At 36.4% G+C, this 23,161-nt stretch overlaps 1 protein-coding gene across 1 annotated transcript in view; it reads left to right on the plus strand.

Moving 5' to 3' along the window:
* The first annotated feature begins 3,061 nt into the window (after positions 1–3,061).
* The window catches only part of TEX9 (testis expressed 9), a 57,760-nt gene continuing 37,660 nt past the window's right edge, over positions 3,062–23,161 (plus strand). The window contains exons 1-6 of the mRNA XM_039230655.1: positions 3,062–3,109; positions 3,214–3,305; positions 11,219–11,282; positions 13,344–13,423; positions 18,679–18,724; positions 19,503–19,585. Of these exons, the coding sequence (XP_039086586.1) occupies positions 3,083–3,109; positions 3,214–3,305; positions 11,219–11,282; positions 13,344–13,423; positions 18,679–18,724; positions 19,503–19,585 (392 nt within the window). The 5' untranslated portion in view covers positions 3,062–3,082. The remainder of the gene's footprint in view (positions 3,110–3,213; positions 3,306–11,218; positions 11,283–13,343; positions 13,424–18,678; positions 18,725–19,502; positions 19,586–23,161) is intronic.

Consider the following 23,161-nt stretch of genomic DNA (forward strand, 5'->3'; position numbering starts at 1 on the left):
AAACGAATATAAATTCTATTCTTTTAAATTTTTTATTGTGCATTTTGTGGCCCAGGATGTGGTCTATTTGGGTGAATGTTTTATGTGACATTGAGAAGAATATTTATTCTGCTGTTGTTAGAGGGAGTATTCTCCAAATGTCAATTAGATCAAGATGATTAATAACAATTATATCCTTACTGATTTTCTGCCTGTTTAAACTATCAATTACTGAAAGAGGGGTGTCAAATCTCCAAATATATTAGTGGACTTGTCTGTATTTCTGCAGTCTTTTTAGTTTTTACCTCATGCATTTTAACACTAAATTGTTTGGCGCATACACATTAAGGAATGTTGTCTCTCCATGGAGTGTTAATCTCTTTATCATTATGTAATGCTTTTATTTGTTGCTGATAATTTTCCTTGTTCTGAAGTCAGCTTTACTTGAAATTAATGTAGCTACTTCATCTCTCTTTTGATTGGCATAAGTGTGGTATACTTTTTTCCATCGCATTTCATTTTAATTATTTTTTAATGTTTTAACAACTTAATTGATGTTTTTCATATACCTACCACTTACCCATATAAATTGTACTACTCACTGGCTTTTAGTATAGTCACAAGGTTGTGCAACCATCATTACAATCAATTTTAGTGTATTTACAATACCCCCACCAAAAAACCCTTGCAGCTTAGCCAGTCTCCAATCATCTGTCAAACTGGGCAACCACTAATCTAGTTTCTGTCAATATATATTTTCCTATTCTGGACATTTCATATAATATGTAGTCATATTGGAATGGAATCATAATACGTGGCCTCTTATGAATTACTTCTTTCACATTTCATATTTTCAAGGTTCATCCATATTGTAGTATGTGTCAGTACTTCATTCCTCTTTGGTGCTGAATAATATTCCATTGTAGTATTATACCACTTTTATTTGCTCATTAATCAGTTTATGATCATTTGGGTTATTTTCACTTTTTGGCTATGCTGAATAATGTTGCTATATAAATATTTGTGTACAATTTTCTGTGAGGGTGTATGTTTTCATTTTTCTTGGGAATATACCTAAGAGTAGGTCGCTAGATCATCTGGAACTCTATGTAACTCTCAGACTGTTTTTCCGCAGTGGCTGCACAATTTCATATTCCCACCAACAGTGTATGGGGGTTTGAATATCTCCACATTTTCCCCAGCACTCATTCTTGTTCATCTTTCACTTTATTTATGGTATCCTTTGAAACAAATTTTTTTAATGTTTATTTTTGAGAGAGAAAGAGCATGAGTGAGGAAGGGGCAGAGAGAGGGAGACTCAGAATCTGAAGCAGCCTCCAGGCTCTGAGCTGTCAACCCCAGTGCAGGGCACGAACTCATGAACCGTGAGATCATTACCTGAGCTGAAGTGGACACTCAATCAACTGAGCCACCCAAGCACCCCAAAACAAAATGTTTTTGATTTTGATGATGTTTAGTTTATTGATTGTTCTTTTGCGGTTTGTTTTGGGTGTTACATTTAAGAATGATTACTTAAAGGTGATGAAGATTTTCACCTATAGTTTCTTTGAAGAGCTTTATTATTTTATCTCTTAAGATTAGGTGTTTGATCCAGTTTGAGTTAATTGTATATCTGGTGTGAAATGAGGGTCCAATTGCATTCTTTTGCATGTGCATATCCACTCATCCCAGTACCATTTGTTTAAAAGACTATTCTTTCCCCCATTGAATGCTCTTGGCATCCTTGCCAAATGTTGATCCTTGTGAAATTAATAGGAAACCTTGTTTAGAATGGAGTCAAAAGACCAGGAGGGGGAGCTCTCAAAACTCTACCACTTGACAATTCCAAATCCAACAGGAAGAGACAGACCTTGCACATGGATACATTTTACTGTCCCTAGAAGAGGAAGGGTTTTCCGTACCCTGACAACAGCCCAGCCAGTAAGTCACAACTCAGCCAATGAGAGACTGTCACAGCTCAATGAATAGCAACTATACTTAAAACTCCCAGTTTTTATTCCAATAGGGTTTTTGTTTCTAACAGCTTTCCCAACACCCCCCCTTTCCTGTATAAGAGCAGTCCTCTCCTGTGTTCTGTGGATTTGCCTGTGATTCTGCTGCACCTTGCTTGTTCTAGATTCCAATTCTCTGCTATTGCTAAACCCATTTTTTGCCGGTAAAATAACTGGCAGTTTTATTTTTTAGTTTAACACCCTAAATGTGAAGGTTTATTTCTGAATTCTGTTTTATTCCAAAAGAGTTGGAAATTTTAACTGCTTGCTGTGTTTCAGCCATAATCCTAATCACAAATTCTTTTACTCCTCATTGTAACTCTATGAGATGGGAACTATTTTTTATTCTCATTTTACAGGTGAAGTAGCCAAGATACAGAGTGACTTACCCAAGACCATACTACTAGTAAGCAGCTGAGCCAGGATTAATTTAGGCTGGCTGATGCTCTAGTTGTGAGAAACTGGAACCTAAAATTCCAATGACGAGTTCATTTTTTTTAAAAAACCAGGTGGAGGTTGAATTGGCTGGTAAATTTGGAAAACCACAACAGAGGAGGGGCTCTGCTAGCTTGCTTCTTACTGAGTTTTATAAATGGACTTGGCTTTCTTGATTGTAAACCTCTCCAACCCCAACTTAAGAATTTATAAGTCGGGGCGCCTGGGTGGCTCAGTAGCTTGGGCGTCCGACTTCGGCTCAGGGTATGATCTCACCGTTTGTGGGTTCGAACCCCACGTCAGGCTCTGCTGACAGCTCAGAGCCTCGAGCCTGCTTTGGATTCTGTGTCTCCCTCTTTCTCTGCCCCTCCACCCACTCATGCTCTCTTTCTCTCTGTCTCAATAATAAATAAACATTAAAAAAAAATTTTTTTTAAGTATAAGTCCACGCACTAGGTTGGCTTCTTGAGCTACCTGGTCAGCGGAGAGCGGGGATCCCCCTTTCAGTTCACAGTTAGAGCGGCAGTTGTGCTTATTCCCCAGCCCTCAGGCCCCTCCCCAGCTAGCGTGGTGCCCCCGGAGGGCTGTCTGGGATGCGGGAACTCTCGCGGGAAGATGAGTTCGTTGCCTCGGTAACAGCGTCGCAGTCACGAAAGATGGCGGGGCGCAGCGTTGGTTCCCGGGTCAGTTTAAACACCGACACCTGAGTAGCGACTAGATTTCCAGCGGGCTGAGAACGTGGAACCACATCTAACTTCGGGTCTGAAAGTCTATTTCTCTTTTACAGAGACGGAGCGTTCCAAGCACTCCGCTCCCCCCGCGTATTCAGCACTCTGCTGCGTCTCGACGGGACCTCCTTGCCAGGGAGGAAGAATATAAGTAAGAAATTAAGCAGTTCAGCTTTTCCTTCTTTCTTTTACCTAAATGTGATTGCTTACAAATACTTGCCTGGTGGCTGACGGGATCTTCGGATTACTCGCTGTTCACTGTTCTCTTTTCATCATCCTGTTCACTAGTCTTTCTTCATCTTTTCTCTGCTCGTTGTTCCGTATTTGAAGGGAATGAAAAATTCGCCCAAGTAAACATGTTCATCAGGAGAATGATACTGCTCTTGGTGATTTGGATAGCAGGAATTGCTGATATTTAAGTTTGTAGTTTGAGAAAATCCACTTAATTTGGAGTTCCTAGACTTTAATTGTGTAAATTTCTCTTGGTTTCTAAATCGAAAACGCGTTTCTCAGTGCAGTTGGAATTCCCGTTCTCCACATTTGGTGGAGTTGGGAAGAGGATTTCCTTTACTTAACTGCTCTCAGTATAATTATACCTGTTCTTACAACACTTGCTTTCATTTTTAGACTATTTCACTCCTCATCCCCCCAGTTCTCACACACAATCATTCAATTTGATCATGTCACTCCCATGCCTGAAACTTTGCACTGGTTCCCTGTTGCACTTTGAAAACGGTCTCCTCTGGCTTCTTTCTCTAGTGTTATCTGGTACCCTCTCTTTTTTGCCTACCAGTCTCCAGCCTTACTGGCCTTTTACGTTTCTCAGATTTTTCCCTTGAGGGCAATCACACACATGACTTCCACCTGTAATGCTCAGCATGGTCTTCCTGAACTATAAAAAGTAAGCTCCCCAGTTACTCTATTTTTAACGGACTTACTAATTCTTCTTTGCATTTAGCATAATTGTGACAAATTCATTTGATAGTGTACTTTCTGTGTTTCTTCCACTGGGCTGTAAGTTCTGTAGAGTAAGAGACCAAGTCTTTCATTTGTCATTGCGTATACCATTACAAAAAATTATATTTTAACAACTCATTTTCTTTTTAGTTTATCTAATTTAATTTAAGGTTGAGAAACATAACACTGCTTCATATGGTTAAAACAAAGAGTTACCATATGATCTACACTTAAAATTAAAGCATATTTAAAGTTAAAACTGAAGTGAACTCTCTTGATGAACTAGACATGTACTTGTTAATTTGCCATAATATAACATGTAGGAAGATTATCATTCTCCTCTGTTTAATGAAATTGGAGTCTTAATTCAGTTCAAGAGTTTACCTCAGCAACTCATCTGTTGTCTATATATAGGTCTCAATCAGCTGTGCTCAATCAACCCCAAATAGTTATTTTCATTACTATATGCTAGAGAGCACCAAATACCTGCATCAATTAGGTTAATTCATTTACTTATTTAGAGTTATAATTTGCCGCTAGCGCTGGTGTGTTATTATGGTCCTGCTTAGAGTCTTCTTAAAGACATCTATAGGAGCTATCTATTTGAACAGAAGTCATTTTCTGGTATAAGTGACCAGTTGTTGTTCTGTTATCTCACGTGTGCAAATCTGAGGCCTATATGAACAGAGCAGCTACCCAGCTCTGCCTGAGGCTATAGATCACTTCTGTGCCAAGCAGAAGAGTAAAATACCTGGCTATTCTTATGGGCAAAAATAAGAGCTAATAACAGAGTATTTTGCCACATACTGTCTTAGTATTAAGCATATTTGGGGTGTCTCCAATCAGCAGAGCACAGCACTTTTGGGGGATCCCAGTCCAGAATTGTGTATAATCAGCTCCTGTCAAATATTTTCCGGAAGTAATCACCATCTGAGAGAATCGACTAAAGAATATGTTGATTACTCAAGTCAATAGGTTTTCCAAGTTGCTTTGCCTATACTATAAAACCAGAAATCGAAACAGTAAGATTATGTGACCTCTGTTATCATGGTCTTGATAACCGGTAGAGCAAGCCCCACTCCTCCCCATACCCCATGCCCATATAAAGCCAATTGCATTTGATTTACAGATCAACTGTAAATCAAATTTGCAGAGAACTGGCATCTTTATGGTATTGAATCTTGCCATGAATATGATACATTTCCATTAATATGGAGTTGGGGTTTTTTGGTTTCCTTTAGTATTTTATATTACTACATTAAACCCTCACATATATAATCTGTTTCTAGGTGTCTTACAGTTTTTGTGGCTATAGTGAATGGCCTTTAAAAATATTTCTAATTGATTAGATGTGTAGGAACATTATTGATTTTTGTATGTTGATTTTATGCCTGTATTTATATATAGTCAGTCCTGCTGAACTCTCTTAGTCATTGTGTAGAGTCCCTTGGATTTTTTATAATCATCGTTAAATCAAATGTAGATAATGATACTTTTGTGTGTTTACAATTTCTTATGCATTTTTTTTTAATCAATCTGGTTAGGACCTCCACCTAAGGTCCTAGGTGGATGATGAGCATCCTTATCTTGGTTATGATTTTAAGAAGCCCACATAATTTATCGCTGTATATGAAATTTGATATAGAGTTTTACTAGATTCTTCTATCAGGCTTAAGGGCATTGTTTCCTTTAATTCCTATTTCCTTTCATTCCTATTCCTAATTCCTATTTTAATTCCTTTTTTGAATGATTGTTAAATCCTATCAGAACTTTTTTCCCCAATTTAGGTGATTAAATGCCCTCCCCCTCCCAATATTTAATGTTTTAACATATTGAACTACTAAGCAGATTTTTTATTTTTATCTAAAGACTGCTGGATTTGATTGCTCTAATTTTATGTAGGTTTTTTTTGCATCTTCGAACAAAGGAAATTGGTCTTATACTTTTTTCTAATTCTTTTCCTTTCTGATTTTGATATTCATATTATCCTAGCCACACGAAATAACTGAATAATTTTCTATGGTTAAGTGTTTCTTAGTTCTCTTTCTCTTCTTCCCCCTTAGCCCATTTTGTTTTGTTTCTTAAATGCCACATGAGTGAAATCACATGGTATTTGTCTTTCTCTTAGCATAATGCTTAGCATAATATTCTTTACCTCAATCCATGTTGTTGCAGATGGCAAGATTTCATTTTTTATGGCTGAATAATATTCCATTATGTGTATATGTGTGTGATATGTGTGTGTATTTTTTTTTAATGTTTTTTATTTATTTCTAGGAGAGAGAGAGAGACAGTGTGAGCAGGGGAGGGTCAGAGAGAGAGGGAGTCACAGACCGAAACAGGCTCCAGGCTCTGAGCTGGCAGTCAGCACAGAGCCCGACACGGGGCTTGAACCCACGAACCGTGAGATCATGACCTAAGCGAAAGTCAGAAGCTCAGCCGACTAAGCCACCCAGGCGCCCCTGTGTGTGTGTGTGTGTGTGTGTGTGTGTGTGTGTATTTTAAGTCTTGTGTGTATCCAGTCAGAGTGGCTAAAATGAGCAAATCAGAGAACTCTAGATGCTGGTGAGGATGTGGAGAAACGGGCACCCTCCTACACTGTTGGTGGGAATGTAAACTGGTACAGCCCCTCTGGAAAACAGTGTGGAGGTTCCTCAGGAAACTAACAATAGAACTCCCTTATGACCCAGCAATAGCACTGCTAGGAATTTACCCAAGGGATACAGAAATGCTGAGGCATAGGAGCACATGTACCCCAATGTTCATAGCAGCACTCTCCACAATAGCTAAAACATGGAAAGAGCCTAAGTGTCCATCAACAGATGAATGGATCAAGAAGATGTGGTTTATCTATACCATGGAATACTACATGGCAATGAGAAACAATGAAATCTGGCCATGTGTAGCAACATGGATGGACCTTGAGGGTGTTATGCTGAGCGAAATAAGTCAGGCAGAGAAGGACAAATATCATATGTTTGCACGTATAGGAGGATTAGGAGGAACTTGACGGAGGAACGAGGGGGAGAAGAAGGGCGGAAATGGTGGGGGAAAGGGAGAGAGGCAAACCATGAGAGACTCTTGAATGCTGACAAAAACTGAGGACTGATGGGTGTGGGGGGGAGGGGGGGATGGGCATGAAGGAGGGCACTTTGGGGATGAGCACTGAGTGTTATGTAGAAACTAATTTGACAATAAACTATTTGTAAAAAAAAAAAAAAAAAAAAGTCTTGTGTGTATCTGTAACCTTATACACACACATCTTACAGAAGCTTTCTAGTATCATTTATTTTTGTTTTTTCTTTTTTGCAGTCTTGCTGGGAGGTCTATTTTATGGGTCTTTTCAGAGAACTTGCTGCTTTTCTTTCTTTAAGTAGGCTTCATGCCCAGCCCAATGCAGCACTTGAACTCACCACCCTGAGATCAAGACCTGAGCAGAGATGGAGAGTCAGATGCATGTAGATTGTTTGCTTGCTCTATTTTTGTTATTTTAAAATTTATGTTGAATTGCACTATGGTAAGAGAATTACATACTAATGATTTTTAAAAACGTATTGAAACTTACCTATGAACACCTACATGTTCAGTTTTTATAAATATGTATTCTCTGATAGAAAGTATATTTACTATTTGTTGATTAATCTCTTAGCTCAAGCTAATTAATTTGGCTGTCTATATTATCAGTATCCGCAGCATTTTTTTGCTTGCTTGCTCCGTTGATTCCTGTCAGACGTGTATTGAAATCAACTATAATTATAGTGTAAAAAATTCTTCATATAATTGTGTTCATTTTTTTGTTTGGACACTATATTGTTTGATTTACTTAAATTGAATTCAATAATAAATTGAATTATTCCTTTCATTATTAGTGCCATTTTTTTATTCCTTTATTTCTAAGCTTTTTATATCATTTAGCTTTAAAAACATTGTTTTTATATCCTGTCTGATAATTTCTGTCTCTGATAAGTGAATTTATTTACATTATTGTGTTATTAATTTGAAATTGTTTGGGCCATTTTATTTTTTGTATTTTAACTATCCCTTTGTTCTTTTCTGTCCTCTGTTGGATTGAAGTTTTTGTTATGTCTCTATTTTTCTTTTTCTGGTTTGGAAAGACCTAAAATACTTTAACTTGGTTTCCCCCTGTCAAGTTAGATAATATTTTAATTCCTCTTAGTTTTGAATACTCCTACTCTTCAGGTTATCATTAATGTTATTTTTATGTTCTGTACTAATTTAGATTTATCATCATATTTTCTAATTTTTTCCTCGTTGTGACTTTTTTTTTCTAGGTTCAGCTTCCTCCTTCCTGAAGTGTAGACCTCATTACTTTTTTCTGAGTCTCCAGTTTTTCTTAAAATTTTGTCACATTTATTCTTCTGTGGCAGTTTAGCTGGACATAGAATTCTAAGTGGTCAGTTTTGTTCCTCCTCAATCCATTAAAGGTAACACTTCATTGTCCATTGGAATCTAGAGATGTTGATAAGCCATCTACTATCAGCTTTTTCTAACATCATGCTAGTAGACTATTTTTTTCCTTAAATAATTGCTTTGATAATTTAAAGATTATTTTTATCTTTGAAGTTCTGTAATTTCACTGTGACATATACCAGTGTGGGCTCGTTTTCTTTTCTTTCTTTCTTTCTTTTATTTTTTTTAGATTTTAAGTCATTTCTTCCCCCCAGCATGGGGCTCAAACCTACATCCCTGAGATTAAGAGTTATATACCCTACTGACTGAGTCAACCAGGTGCCCCTGTTTTCTTAATTCTACTTGAGATCCATGTTTTTCTTCAGTACTAGAAAATTCTCAGTATTTGAGTATTGATGTTCCCTCCTCTGGGATTTCCTTCTGCAACTTCTGTTAGGTAGATGTATATCTGTCTTTCAGTCTCTCTTCAATGCATGTTAACCTTTCTTTTGTTTTTTTATCTTTTTGTTTCTCTTTTCCTCCTTTTAGGTGAATTTTCTCTTACCTGTCTTCTAATTCATTTCCTATTTAGTTCATTTGATTGTTCCCTATAGCCACTGAGTTTGAGTCTTTAAGTGCAAGGAGACTGTATTTTTTATTAATTTAATTTCTACTTGGTCTTTTCTAAATTCAGTGTTCTTTTTAAAAACAAATACTAATTCTTGACTAATAGTTTCTATTCCTGCTTTTTAGGGAGTGGGCAAATGAAAAATGCTGATTTAAAATATTTAAAAATAGGTTTTAGATTTCGATTTTTAGATTTCAATAATCTAGTTACTACAGTATACATTTTGTTGTGTCTGCTGTTTCTCTGTCTTGGTAACTTTTTTTAATGCAATTTGTTATCTCTGTGAGGTTATTTTTACCAGGGTGTGCTTTCTGAGAGAGCTCATATGTTCTACATGAATAAATGTCACTATAGGTTGATTTCACATTTACCTTTCCTAGCTTATCAGTGAGTTTTCACTAGTTTCAGTGCACCTTTCTATAATGAAATGTGGCACAGGGCCCCCACACCATTTGGGTCAGATGAATCTGCTCTGACCACTCACAAGAGAATCTTTTCCACCCATGGCTCCAGTTTCATTTCTGTTCACCTAAGGTTATGGCTAGTGTTTTTATAGTCTGTGTTTCACAGGTGTAGTCCTTCATGACTCCCACACATGCATCAGTTTTTAGCTGTTAGACTGTTTTGGCCTCTGTTCCTGTTTACTGCTCTCACTTTGAGTTGCTGCTTTATTTTTAGTGCCAGGGTATTTCCCTTGCCGGAGTTGGTGCTTAGCAATATTTCCTTCGTTACATTTTATCCAGCACGTCCATTTCAGCATCCATGGTTTGGGACAGAATAGTGTTCTAAGTCATCCTCAGAATACTACATTGATCAGAAGCTTCTAAGTTCTCATGATTCTTAAGAAAATGTGAAAAATCAAGTAATGGCATCTTAATGCAACTTTAAGTCTTTATTATTTTTCTTTTGATTAACTGATCCTAAGATGTGAAAATATTTCTTACAACATTAGACTGTTTTAAGAAGGCATAAGGGACATAGTATTGCTTTTCTTTCTTTTTTTTTTTTTTTTTACTGGGGTTGGGGATTGTCTGAATTTTGTTTCTCCTGAATCACATATCTGAGAAAATATATTTCATTTAAAAAATTGTTTAACATATTCCTTTCATCTAATTTCAAAAGAGCATAGATGGTCTAGAAATGTGACCTATGAGTAAAATTAAAAAGTTACATGCTTTTGAAGATAATTATTTTAGTGTTAACCTTTAAAAGTGAAAAACAGTCTTTAACAGTAGGAACAGTTTAGTACATTATGTTAAGTGCAACTCATTAGAATTGTGTAGCCATTTAAGGCATAAATTAAAAAGATTATGTGGGGATACACATCGCTTCTATGTTATAGGAAAACGTAGTATGAAATTGTGTGTATAGATGTAAGCTAAAAGGGAATATGAAAAATAAAACAATTGGATGATGGTGGTAGGATTATGAGCACTTTTTTCTTTAGAAACAGTTTCTTTCAGTGATATTCCCATTCTTGCCATTCTTCCAGTCTAAATGGGGCCAAATAGTATTCCTGTTCTTGGTTAGATTTCAGGTAGGTGTGGCAGGGCGGAGGCATGAGTGGGGGTGGGGGATGGAGTGGCAAGTGGAGGCCCATACAGTCACCTTTGTTTCTGAAGCTGATACTAAAGTATGTAGCTATAGTGTGAGCCACATTAGGTCTGCTCACTAAACCCAGATTTACCTCCCCATTTGCAGCAACACCCCAGACAAAGCAGGCCTCTCCCCTACCCTGCCCTGTTCCTGTCCCCAGCTGGAGTTGATCCCAAGAAGATGGAGAGTGAAACTGAGTTGAACCCACTCAGTTTATCCTACCCAAATAAATCTCCCACTTAAGTGAGGGCCAGAGAGAGGCCAGGAGTTACTGTATGAATTTCTACCACAAATGATGAGGAATCATGAGGAATTGGAGGTAAGAGTTCGAATAGTAATGGTAATTTTAGGATAAAAATGTCATGTATATATTTTGGTATTTTTTGATTAGCTAAAGTATAGTTACTGAAATTTAATTACTTTTGTCAGAATTTTCAGTGTATCCCAAATGTTAAATTATTTTCTGCCTTTAGACGTTTAAATGCAGAATTGGAGGCAAAAACAGCTGATCTGGTTCGACAAGCTGAGGAAGTAATAGTAAGTAAATATGCAATTATTACTAATTTCCTGTGAGTGCTAGTTTTTGTGTTTTTTTTTTAACTTTTTAAAAGTGCCCAAAACAGGCGCCTGGGTGGCTTGGTCGGTTAAGCGTCCGACTTTCGCTTAGGTCATGATCTCGCGGTTCGTGGGTTCGAGCCCCGCGTCGAGCTCTGTGCTGACTGCCAGCTCAGAGCCTAGAGCCTGTTTCGGAGTCTGTGACTCCTTCTCTCTCTGACCCTCTCCTGCTCACGCTGTCTCTCTCTCTCTCCTAGAAATAAATAAAAAAAATTTAAAAAAATAAAAATAAAAGTGCCCAAAACAGGGGCGCCTGGGTGGCTCAGTCGGTTAAGCATAGGTCTTCGGCTCAGGTCATGATCTCACGGTTCGTGAGTTCAAGCCCAGCATTGGGCTTTGTGCTGACAGCTCAGAGCCTGGAGCCTGTTTCAGATACTGTTTCTCCCTCTCTCTCTACTCCTTCCCTACTCATGCTCTGTCTCTGTCTCTCTCTCTCAAAAATAAATAAGGATTAAAAAAATTTTTTTAATAAGTAAAAAAGTGCCCAAAACATAAATTTTTAGTTCATTGGATTATCATAGAATGAACATGAATATGTGAATAGGTGTATGTATATATATGCAAGTATGTTTTTGATATGCATGCATTTTCAAAAAGCCACTGAAAATTTTCTATTTGATATTCCAGTCATCTAATTAGTAAGAACATTTATACTTAGTAATCTTTCCCACTACTTTAAAATTAATGCTTGAGATTAGATGTATAGAATTAATTCTGATAATTCAGTAAGGACAGAACATGGGCTCTGGAAAAAAGTTGAATAAAGGATAACCGTCATCACTGACACTCAGATGGTAATTGGTTTCTTAAATTCTGCAGTTGTATGTAACTCAGATTCTTAGGGCTAGACTGTAGTCAGATTTATAGTTAGAGAAAATGTAGTGAAGTTTTATCACTAGACAATGTAAGTATATTTTGCCCCATTCTGGCTACCAAATTGGTTATTCCTACTGTAAGCAGTTCCTTATGCATCAGCATTCCCATTACTTATTCCTTAGAAGAATAACTGCTTTCAAACTTGTTTCAGTTTTACTCAGTTTTTAAGTTCTCAACCCATCCCCCTTACAGGCATAGTGAAGAATAGGGAATAATTTGTTTGAATGCCTTATACAGTCCATCATTATTTGTTAGTTTTGAAATAAGAAGTATGTGTGTGTATACATACATATATATATACACATACACACACATACATACATACACACACGTACACACACATCACATTCTTTTCTGGTAATGTATTTAAAGAATGGTTACAGATTTCCTAGTGTCATTTGTAATTGTATATTTTACTAAAAATAAATATTTATGATATCTTTTAGTTTTGCCAGTGTCTAAAGAGCAGAAAAATAACAAACCATGTTATAGGAGAATTAGGGATTTGTTGCTTCAAGAATCCTCTAGTTAAGAACAGTCTACCCCTACCCTGAAAAAGAGTAAAGTCCTGGAAGGGCTGGGAAAGGGGAGAGGACATTGCTGCCCCACAGAAGTTAATGGATATAACTTTGGCTGCATTGAATTTTTGTTTACTCACTTTCATTTCTTGATATATCATAACAAAAAACTTGTAGTAGTTTAGTGCTTCATGATCTTAACATTGAAGCTTTGCCTGATTTGAGACAAGGTTTTCTACCCATTAAACAGATTTATGTTCTCGTTTCATGTGAGCCTAATTTCCTTTGTATGTTACACAAGTTGGAAGAGTCTAACGTAGTGGGGAACTAGGAGTTGGATAAGATCAGATAAGGAATTGATACATTTTTCCCTTAAAATTGACTTTCTTAATCCAAAATAAAGGTGAAACTACATTGTTCCAAACCTTATATTCATACCATCACATTTAGAATTCTGTGCCTGGATTTCATGGAAACTGTGAACAACTTTCACATGATTAATGATCAGAAAGACACTTGACCATATCCTGGTTTTGTGGGTTTTGTTTATATGACTTATTTTGTTTATATGACTTACTCATTTAATTAGCGAGATCAGCAAGAAGATCAATCCAGGCCTGTTTCAACACAAATTAAATCATATGAAAAGGAAGAGGATTGCAATTCAAGGTAAGTTAAATTCTCAAACACCATTCTTTTATTAGGTAAGATCTTTTTGCAAGTAAGTATTAGAAATTTATAATTTGAAGAATAAGGTATAATATACTAATAAAATGGGGGGCTTGTATCAGCCAGACACAGTGTAAACCTTTTACCTATTTTATCTCATTTAATTCTCAGAGTACTATTTTGAAATAAATGTTACTGTCCTCATTTTAAAAATGAAGAAACTAGAGCTCAGCAAAGTTCAGAAGTTTGCCCAAGGATATATAGATAATGTGTGATTGCACTGAGATGCAAACCACACTTGGTAAGCTTTCTGAACCTGTTCTTACATACTATACTTTCTTTTAAAATTGCATATGAAAATTAGGTAAAAATAAAATATATTAGATCTTTTTTCCCTTGAATTTCACATGAACTTCAGGTATGTCAAAAAAAATAGGGAACCAAAAAGTACTTAAGAATAAATTTAATAGGAAACATAAAGGATCTATGTGACTAAAACTATAAAATCTTATAGCAGAGGTAATAGTGATCACCCAACAGCCTAAGTTTCTTGCTATGAGCAAAAGTCAGATTGTTCTCTTCGAAGCCAAGATAGGAGTTGGATTTCGAACTGCTGGCTGACTCTTTTCTCTGCCATGATGAATGAACATCCAGTTGATGGAACCTCCCAGCCTGGTCTCTGGGTGACCATGTGGAACTTAGGGGAGACAAGGGCCCTCTTTCCCTCTCTGCTGTTACTTTGTGTTTAGCCATTGAATTTTGGGGTTGCTATCCTATTTTATCCTAACTAATAGTAATTGGTATTGAGAATCAGGTGCCCTAGGACAAAATTTCATAAAGTGTGGCTTTAGCTGTGTAGTTAGGTGGTCGTCAGTGAGGAAACTGATCCTGGAGGCTGGAAAGATAAATTGTATTAAATGTACCGGCAGTGGATTTAGTAAAACTGCCACTTTTGCTAAGTTGCAAGGCAGAACAGGTGTCAAATGAACTTGTGCTCTACGGGGAGAGGTTGGAAAACAGAATATTAGTAGTATGTGTTATTACTGTTGGCTGTATTATTCTTACCCCACTGAATAGTTTTGGCACTTTTGCCAAAAATCGGCTGAACAGAGACACATGGTTTTATTGGTGGACTCTCACTTCTACTACATTTATCTATATCTCTTATGCCCGTACTGCACTGTGTTGATTACCCTTGCTTTGTAGAATTAGCTGCTTTTTGACCAAAAAAATTATGAGATCTAATTGAGATATTCTTTGAGGAACAAAAGCCTATTAATGATCAACCTTGAAGTAAAAATCAAACGAAAGATGTGCTCTTCATGCTATTGATAAAACTTTATAGTAGATTAAGATTATTCAGGACAAGGATCATTTTGAATGGCACCTAGTGAAACTTACCAATCGGGTAAAATGGCTCAGGGCAAAGATCTAATTAAAGCTAAACTAAATCATAGTTTCCCCCCACAGAAGCCTGACGACCTCAAAGTAAGCCATTTTTAAAGTTGGGGAGGAGGGAGGAAGGAGGGTGAGATGTTCAGTATAAAGAAATACAGTCTTGGAAATAACTGTGGGTGTGGTAATGGAACACAGAACTAACTGGATCAAATAGGTGTGAAATCCACTAGTTTTTGAGGGAGTTGTATTGGCAAAGAAACTTTGAGTGATAGACTAAAACTTTTTGTGACTGTTTAAATCTGAAAACTGCTGTGCGTCATCCCAGTCTTCTGAGATGAAGAAGCAGGCTGTGAGAACAACACAGCCCTAAGAAGGTACAATGTTTAAACACTTTAGAGGTGTTAGAAACAAAAAAGAAATGTGTTATTTAAGCAGTAGTATATTTGGCTCATACTTGAAATATTGGGACATCATTTACTAATAAATACTGCATATGATCCAGCAATTCCCCTCTAGCTGTTTACCCAAGAAAAATGAGGACACATATCCAAGCAAAACCGTTAGGCGAATGTTTATAGAGTTTTATTCATAATTGCAAAAACTGGAAACAACTCAAAGATCTATCAAGTAGTAAACAGGTAGGATAAGCAAATTATGGTATATCTATGCAACAGAATACTACTTGGCAGTAAAAAGCAATAAACTATTGATGCAGCAAGAATATAGAAGCTAAGTGAAAGAAGCTAGACTAAAATATATATATGCTAGATGATTCCATTTTTTTCAAGTTTTCATTTAAATTCCAGTTAGTTAACATATGGTGTAATATTAATTTCAGGCGTACAATATAGTAATTCAGCACTGCCATATATCACCTTGTGCTCATCATGACAAGTGCACTCTTTAATCTCCGTCACCTATTTCACCCATCCACCCCTCCCCCACCATTCACCTCTTCTCTGGTAACCATCAGTTTATTCTCTATAGTTAAAAGTCTATTTCCTGATTTGCCTCTCTCTCTCTCTCTATTCCTTTCCCTTATGTTCCATTTACTTGACATTCTATAAATGGTAAAACTATAGAGACAGAATGTGATTAGTGGTTGTGTGTCGTGGAGGGGAGGGAATTAACTACAAAGCACAGGGAAGCTCTTGGGGGTGATGGAAACATTATCTTGGTTGTTGTGGTGGTTATATGATCATAATGTTTGTTAAAATTTATGGGGCTGTGTACCTAAAAAGAGTATATTTTACTGTAAATCAGTAAATCTTTCTGAAAAAAATAATTTTTGAACACCATCCATGCCAGGCCTAGCTTCTGGTTTATAGCTATAATAGATCAGGTCCAGCTTCCAAGGAGTTAATGCATAGTGTATTTTAATTTTTTTAATAAAATCTTTATCCATAAAATTTTTTATATCATTATTTATATACACACATGAAACAACCTTTCCTTATTACCTATAACACTTTCTGATATTTTATGGGAGATGATACTATCAAAATTCCAAAATTTGGATTACAGAGAAGATGAGGTCTGGCTTTTATCAAGTAAATGAAAAGATTGAAATGATAGTAAAGACTGCTAATCCCTAGTTTCTCTTGAAGCAAGTGGGAGACTGATTTCACAAGCATAAAAATAAATCTGTTGGTCTTCTTTCACTAAATTTTCCTTAAGTGCAAAGAGATGATGACACCTCTGTTTACCTTGGTCAGATGGCTTTAAAAAAAAAAATACTACTGTTTGAACAATTGGCTTTTACCTTGTGAAACATGCTGCTTGACTATTAGTTAGGAATTGCTAAAGATGGGAGGTAATTCTGTAAAAAGACAATCCATTTTAGCTTGGACAGTAATTCTTCTAAATAATTTTGGTCACGCAGTATATATTATAATAGGTCTTCAATATCCAAGGTTACTCTGCCAAACAATACAGTTGGAAAACCAGAATTTAACTTCCTAATAGTATAGCATACATATCCTCAGTCTGTTGGAAGCAAGGTTTACCATACAAATCATTTCAATCATGTTACGTATAAATCTTTCATGGAGACATGTAATAAGAGTAACTAGGATCCTGTGTTTTAGTTCATTTTTCACAGAAATATACTAGCAAAGTAATGTCAACTCAGCTAAACCTGAGGGAGACCCATAACTGTTAAATGTCTTTTGGCTGATACTTTTATGTATCGGGGAGGGGCAGTGGGAGATGGAGAAAATGTAAGGAAATGGCAAATATTAATTTGATAGGAAGGACATTGAAGAGGACAGTTAAAATTTTGTATAAATGTTGGTAACATTTTAATGTCATATGTGATAATGATTCTTAGTTTGTAATTTTAAGCTATTTTGGAAGCCTTTATTCTTAGCAGAGCTATTTCTGGTTCTTTAAGAGGTTGTACATGATATCTATCTAAGTATATTTTCCTATTTAATACTGAAGTAACCTAAGTGTGACTAGTTCAGTTGGTGGCATCTGATAGAAAGTAATTTTGTTTTTATGTCCTTATTCTGGTTATGAATTCTCAGGGAATATGATGGAGTGTTCTGTTTTTAAATGTTTTATTTATTTATTTTGAGAGAGAGAGACACTGAGAACTTAAGCAGGGGAAGGGCAGAGAAAGAGGGAGGGAGAGAATCCCAATCAGGCTCCACACAGTCAATGTAAAGCCAAACATGGAGCTCCATCCCATGAACCATGAGATCATGACCTGAGCTATAATCAAGAGTAGGACACTTCACCAACTGAGCCATCCAGTGCCTCTGTCTTGCTTTTTAATAGCAGTAATAGATATAAATATTAATACATGTAACGAGGATGATCTAGACAATTGATCAGAGGTGTAAAAAGCCTTCCTGTAAAAAGGATCTTCCTGTAAAAAGACAGATTGTAAATATTTTGTATTGGCTTTACAGTCTTTGTCACAACTACTCAACTTTGCTGTTGTAGTGTGAAAACAGCCATAGGTAATGTGTAAATGAGTGGATGTGGATGGATTCAGCTCCTAGGTCAGAGAGTGCAGACCCCATAAACATTCTTTGTTTTAAATAAAAATATATTTTTAAAACTGTGCATAAAGATGAGTTGTATTTTAGAGGTACAAATCTCCAGTAATAAATTAAGTCAGTCACAGGGATGTATTGTGCAGCAAAGGGAATATAGTCATTAATATTATAACAACTTTGTATGGTGACAGATGGCAACTAGACCTATTGTGGGGATCATTTTGTATAAAAATATTGAATCACTATGTTGTACACCTGAAACTAATAGGCTATTGTATTTCAATTAAAAAAGAATGTGAAGTTAAAATGTTTAAAAAATGAGTTGTCTTTTAGATTCATGTATTTAGGAAATATTTATTTGATGACAGTGTAAGAAGCTATATGCCAGGTCGTAGGCCTAAGGCAGTGAACAAGACAGACATAATTTGTACCTTCATGGATTTCACAGTGTAATGGGAAAAACAGACACTGACCAAGTATTTAAATGCATTAAACAAAGGATTACACTGGGCAGGCTCACACTAAAAAGCCTTGGTGGTGAATCATTTGGTAAAATAGATAATCCCTGTGTGTCGCCACTCATTATGATTTTCATTTGTTAAAGTTTTTGCTTCATTTTCCTACAAAAATATTGGTATTATAGTATATGTTCTCAAAGGTGAATTATTTAACCAAAGCGCTTTTCTTGTGCTTTTCTTATGTTAATAAATTAACGTGTATAACTAGAATTAAAGCAAAGACTACTTGGTAGTTGTCTACTTTCCCTTTCAGATTTAATTACTGTTGAGTTTTATTGTGTCTCAGCTTAATATCATCTATTATTAATGTATAATGTTTATTTTTGGTCTGTAGAAGTCTGTTGTCTGAAAGGATAGTTCATCTACATTCAGAAACTAAGGTATGAAATTGAACTTGCTGTAAATGTAATTACATTCTGTAGAATTTAGGTTATTTTTTAGGCTTTTCTTAGAACAAATCAGAGGAGTATGACTCTACAGAAATAGAATATAAGCCTTGATACTTTAAAGAGAGGCCTTCATGAAGTGATGCTCATAAAATAAGCTGAATCCTTTTTTGTCTCATAATTTCACTGAACAATTTGGATATATATTGGAAAAAAATTCTGAGTAAAATGAACCTGTAACCTAAGGAGTTTGTTTTCCCTCTGAAGCCCAAATTCACTAGATTTACTAGATTTACCACCTGAAAAATAGAAATACTTATATACAATGAAGGTCATTTGAAAGGTTTATTCATTCATTTAAATATTTGCAGTGTATAGATCACTACTGCAGGCTTTTTGAGATCTACAGTTTCCCTATCCATGGGGATCTAGGCTAAAGGAATAGCATATGTGAAGGCCTGTCTGGGGAATAATCAGTGAGCAGAACTCATTTCTGTGAGTCATAACACTCAGTTTAATGTTCCACTAGCCAGCTGAACATCCTTGACTTTATGGGACTCATTTTCCTTGTCTTTGAACTTGTTGGTGCAAGTGATAACTAGATCTTTTCTAGCTATACAGTTCTGGAATTCTTTCAAATACAATTTGATGAATTCCATGAAAATGGCAGTTCTTCTGTGTAGTAAATTAGCAGTTCTGTATATTGCCAAATTGTTTTCTAGGGCAAATGATTAGAATCTAATTAATCAATAATTTAAATTCTTTGATGTAGCCAAAGACCAAAAATGTTGATGCAGTAAACAAGATTCAGAACAAACTACGCTCCACAAATAAAGGGAGGAAAACAAATTCAAGGTATTGTACATTTTTAAAAGTATTACTTTGTTTAGTTTGAGGATTCATAGTACCATATTTTAATTATTAAGCTCTTTCTTTTTCCCCAGATCTCTTTATACCTGGCATTGTATATATCTTATCTACATTCAGTAATTTAAAACATTCTCTACTCAGAAATGTCTTGCGTCAGTTACTAAACATTTTACGTTGTTCTTTTAAGCAAAATCGCCACATTTCAAATTTTTAAATGTTATTTTTTGTGAGATATTTTCTTAGAATTAAGACTAGAATATAGGTGTCTTTCTCTCCCTAGTTCTCTCAGACTAGTCTACTTTTTTAAACTTTTAATAGGAAACCACAGATTATTGTGTATATTGACATACAGAATTCTTTGGTAGGCTCTAAATAAGACTATAGTATCATTGTAATTAAATTCTATTGTTTTTGGAGAGAAAGGATTCAAGACTGTTCTTAATATTTTAAGCTTGAAAAGGGGACCCAAGAGGCTCTCTAGGATAGGAGTGTTTCTGGAAAAGGAAGTTCACACCTACAGTGGGTTGTACCTACCAGTTTCTTATTTACAGTAAACGATTAAGTGTCTATTATTTACCCAAACTGATAATTGCATTGTAATCCTGGAAAAATCTTTGTTAATATTTGTGCCTTTTAATAGGTTAAATAACTTTTTTGTCTTTTTGAAAAAAAGAAAAAATAGAGTGAAGGGATAAGGAAGAGAAAATAAATCTAAAATAGATAGGTAGGGGCACCTGGGTAGCTCAGTTGGTTGAGGGTCCAAATTGGTTTTGACTAAGGTCATGATCTCACAGTTAGTAGGATCAAGCCCCGTGTTGAGCTCAGCACTGACAGCATGTAGCCAGCTTGGGCGTCTCTATCTCCGTCTCTCTCTCTCCCCCTCATTTCTCTCCCCCGCCCCACTTCTTGTATGTGTGTGTGCCTCCCCTGCTCACATTCATGCTCTCTTTATCTTAAAATAAATAAACTTTAAAACAAATTAATAAATTGATAAAAGAGAACATATACTGCATACATCAGTACATGCATACATACATAACTGCTTATTTTGTTTTCAGATTTTAAAACTACTTTTTAAAGAAAAGGTTAATTTTCTCAATAGAATTCTGAAGTTTGTACTTATGTATTAAAAGTAAGTTAGGCTTAGCATCACTTTCATTCTCAAGCTAGACAGAGACCCAGCAAAAAAAAAAAAAAAAAAAAAAAAAAATACAGGCCAGTATCCTTGATGAATATGGTGGTTGAAAAATTCCTCAGCGAGATACTTGCAAACAGCATGTAAAAAGAATTATCCACCATAATCAATTGGGATTCATTCCTGGGTTACAGGGCTGGTTCAATATTTGCAAATCAATCAATGTGATACATCCCATCAACAAAAGAAAAGATAAAAACCATATAATTTTATCGATAGATGAAGGTAAAGCACTTGACAAGATACAGCATCCCTTCTTAATAAAGACCTTAGAGGAAGTCAAAATAGAAGGAACTTACTTAAATATCATAAAAGCCATCTATGAGAAGCCCTCAGCTAACATCATCCTCATTGGGGAAAAAGTGAGAACTTTCCCCCTGATAACAGAAACACGACAGGGATGTCCACTCTCACCACTGTTGTTTAACATAGTGCTGGGAGTCCTAGCATCAGCCATCAGACAGCAAAAGTATATCAAAGGCATCAGAACTGGCAAAGAAGAAGTCAAACTCTCACTTTTCGCAGATGATATAATATTCTACATAGAAAACCCGACAGATTCCACCAGAAGCCTGCAAGAACTGATCCATGAATTCAGCAAAGTTGCAAGGAACAAAATCAACTTAGAGAAATGGGTTGCATCTTTATACACCAATACTGAAGCAACAGAAAGAGAAATCAAGAAATGGATCCCATTTACACGTGCACAAAAAACCATAAAATACCTAGGAATAAATCTAACTGAAGATATAGGAGATCTGTATGATGAAAACTATAGAACACTTATGAGGGAAACTGAAGAAGACACAAATAAATGGGAAAACATATCATGCTCATGGGTCGGAAGAATAAATATGGTTAAAATGTCATGACTACCCAAAGCAATCTACACATTCAGTGCAATCCCAATCAAAATTGCATCAGCTTTCTTCTCAAAACTAGAACAAACTATCCTAAAATTTGTATGGAACCACAAAAGACCCCGAATAGCCAAAGTAATATTGAAGAAGAAAACCAAAATGGGAGGCATCACCATCCCAGACTTTAGCCTCTACTACAAAGCTGTCATCATCAAGACAGTATGGTATTGGCACATAAACAAACACATAGACCAATGGAATAGAATAGAGAACTCAGAATTGGACACACAAATATATGGCCAACTAATCTTTGACAAAGCAGGAAAGAGGATCCAATGGAAAAAAGACAGCCTCTTTAACAGATGGTGTTGGGAGAACTGGACAGCAACATGCAGAAGAATGAAACTAGATCATTTTCTCACACCATACACAAAAATAAACTCAAAATGGATGAAGGACCTGAACGTGAGACGGGAAACCATCAAAACCCTAGAGGAGAAAGCAGGAAACAACCTCCTTGACCTCCACTGCAGCAACTTCTTACTTGACACATCCCCAAAAGCAAGGGAATCAAGAGCAAAAATGAACTACTGGGACCTCATCAAGATTAAAAGCTTCTGCACGGCAAAGGAAACAATCAATACAACTAATAGGCAACTGACAGAATGGGAAAAGATAGTTGCAAATGACATAGCAGATAAAGGGTTAATATCCAAAATCTATAAGGAACTTACCAAACTCCACACCCGAAAAACAAATAATCCAGTGAAGAAATGGGCAGAAGACGTGAACAGATACTTCTCCAAGGAGGACATCCAGATGGCCAACAGACGTATGAAACGATGCTCAGCGTCCCTCATCATCAGGGAAATACAAATCAAAACCACACTGAGATACCACATCATGCCAGTGAGAGTGGCTAAAATGAACAAATCAGGAGACTCTAGATGCTGGTGAGGATGTGGAGAAACGGGCACCCTCCTCCACTGTTGGTGGGAATGTAAACTGGTGCGGCCCCTCTGGAGAACAGTGTGGAGATTGCTCGAAAAATTCACAATAGAACTCCCCTATGACCCAGCAGTAGTACTGCTAGGAATTTACCCAAGGGATACAGGAGTGCTGATGCATAGGGGCACATGTACCCCAATGTTCATAGCAGCACTCTCAACAATAGCCAAACCATGGAGAGAGCCTAAGTGTCCATCAGAGGACGAATGGATCAAGAAGATGTGGTTATATATACCATGGAATACTACATGGCAATGAGAAAGAATGAAATCTGGCCATGTGTAGCAACATGGATGGACCTTGAGGGTGTTATGCTGAGGGAAATAAGTCAGGCAGAGGACGACAGCTACCATATGTTTGCACGTATAGGAGGATTAGGAGGAACTTAACGGAGGACCATGGGGGAGAAGAAGGGGAAAAAGAATTGGGGAGAGGGAAGGAGGCAAACCATGAGAGACTCTTGAATGCTGAGAACAAACTGAGGGCTGATGGGGATGG

The sequence above is a fragment of the Hyaena hyaena genome, unplaced genomic scaffold (genome assembly GCF_003009895.1).
Source record: "Hyaena hyaena isolate Hyena2069 unplaced genomic scaffold, ASM300989v1 scaffold_49, whole genome shotgun sequence".
Taxonomy (NCBI): Eukaryota; Metazoa; Chordata; class Mammalia; order Carnivora; family Hyaenidae; genus Hyaena; species Hyaena hyaena.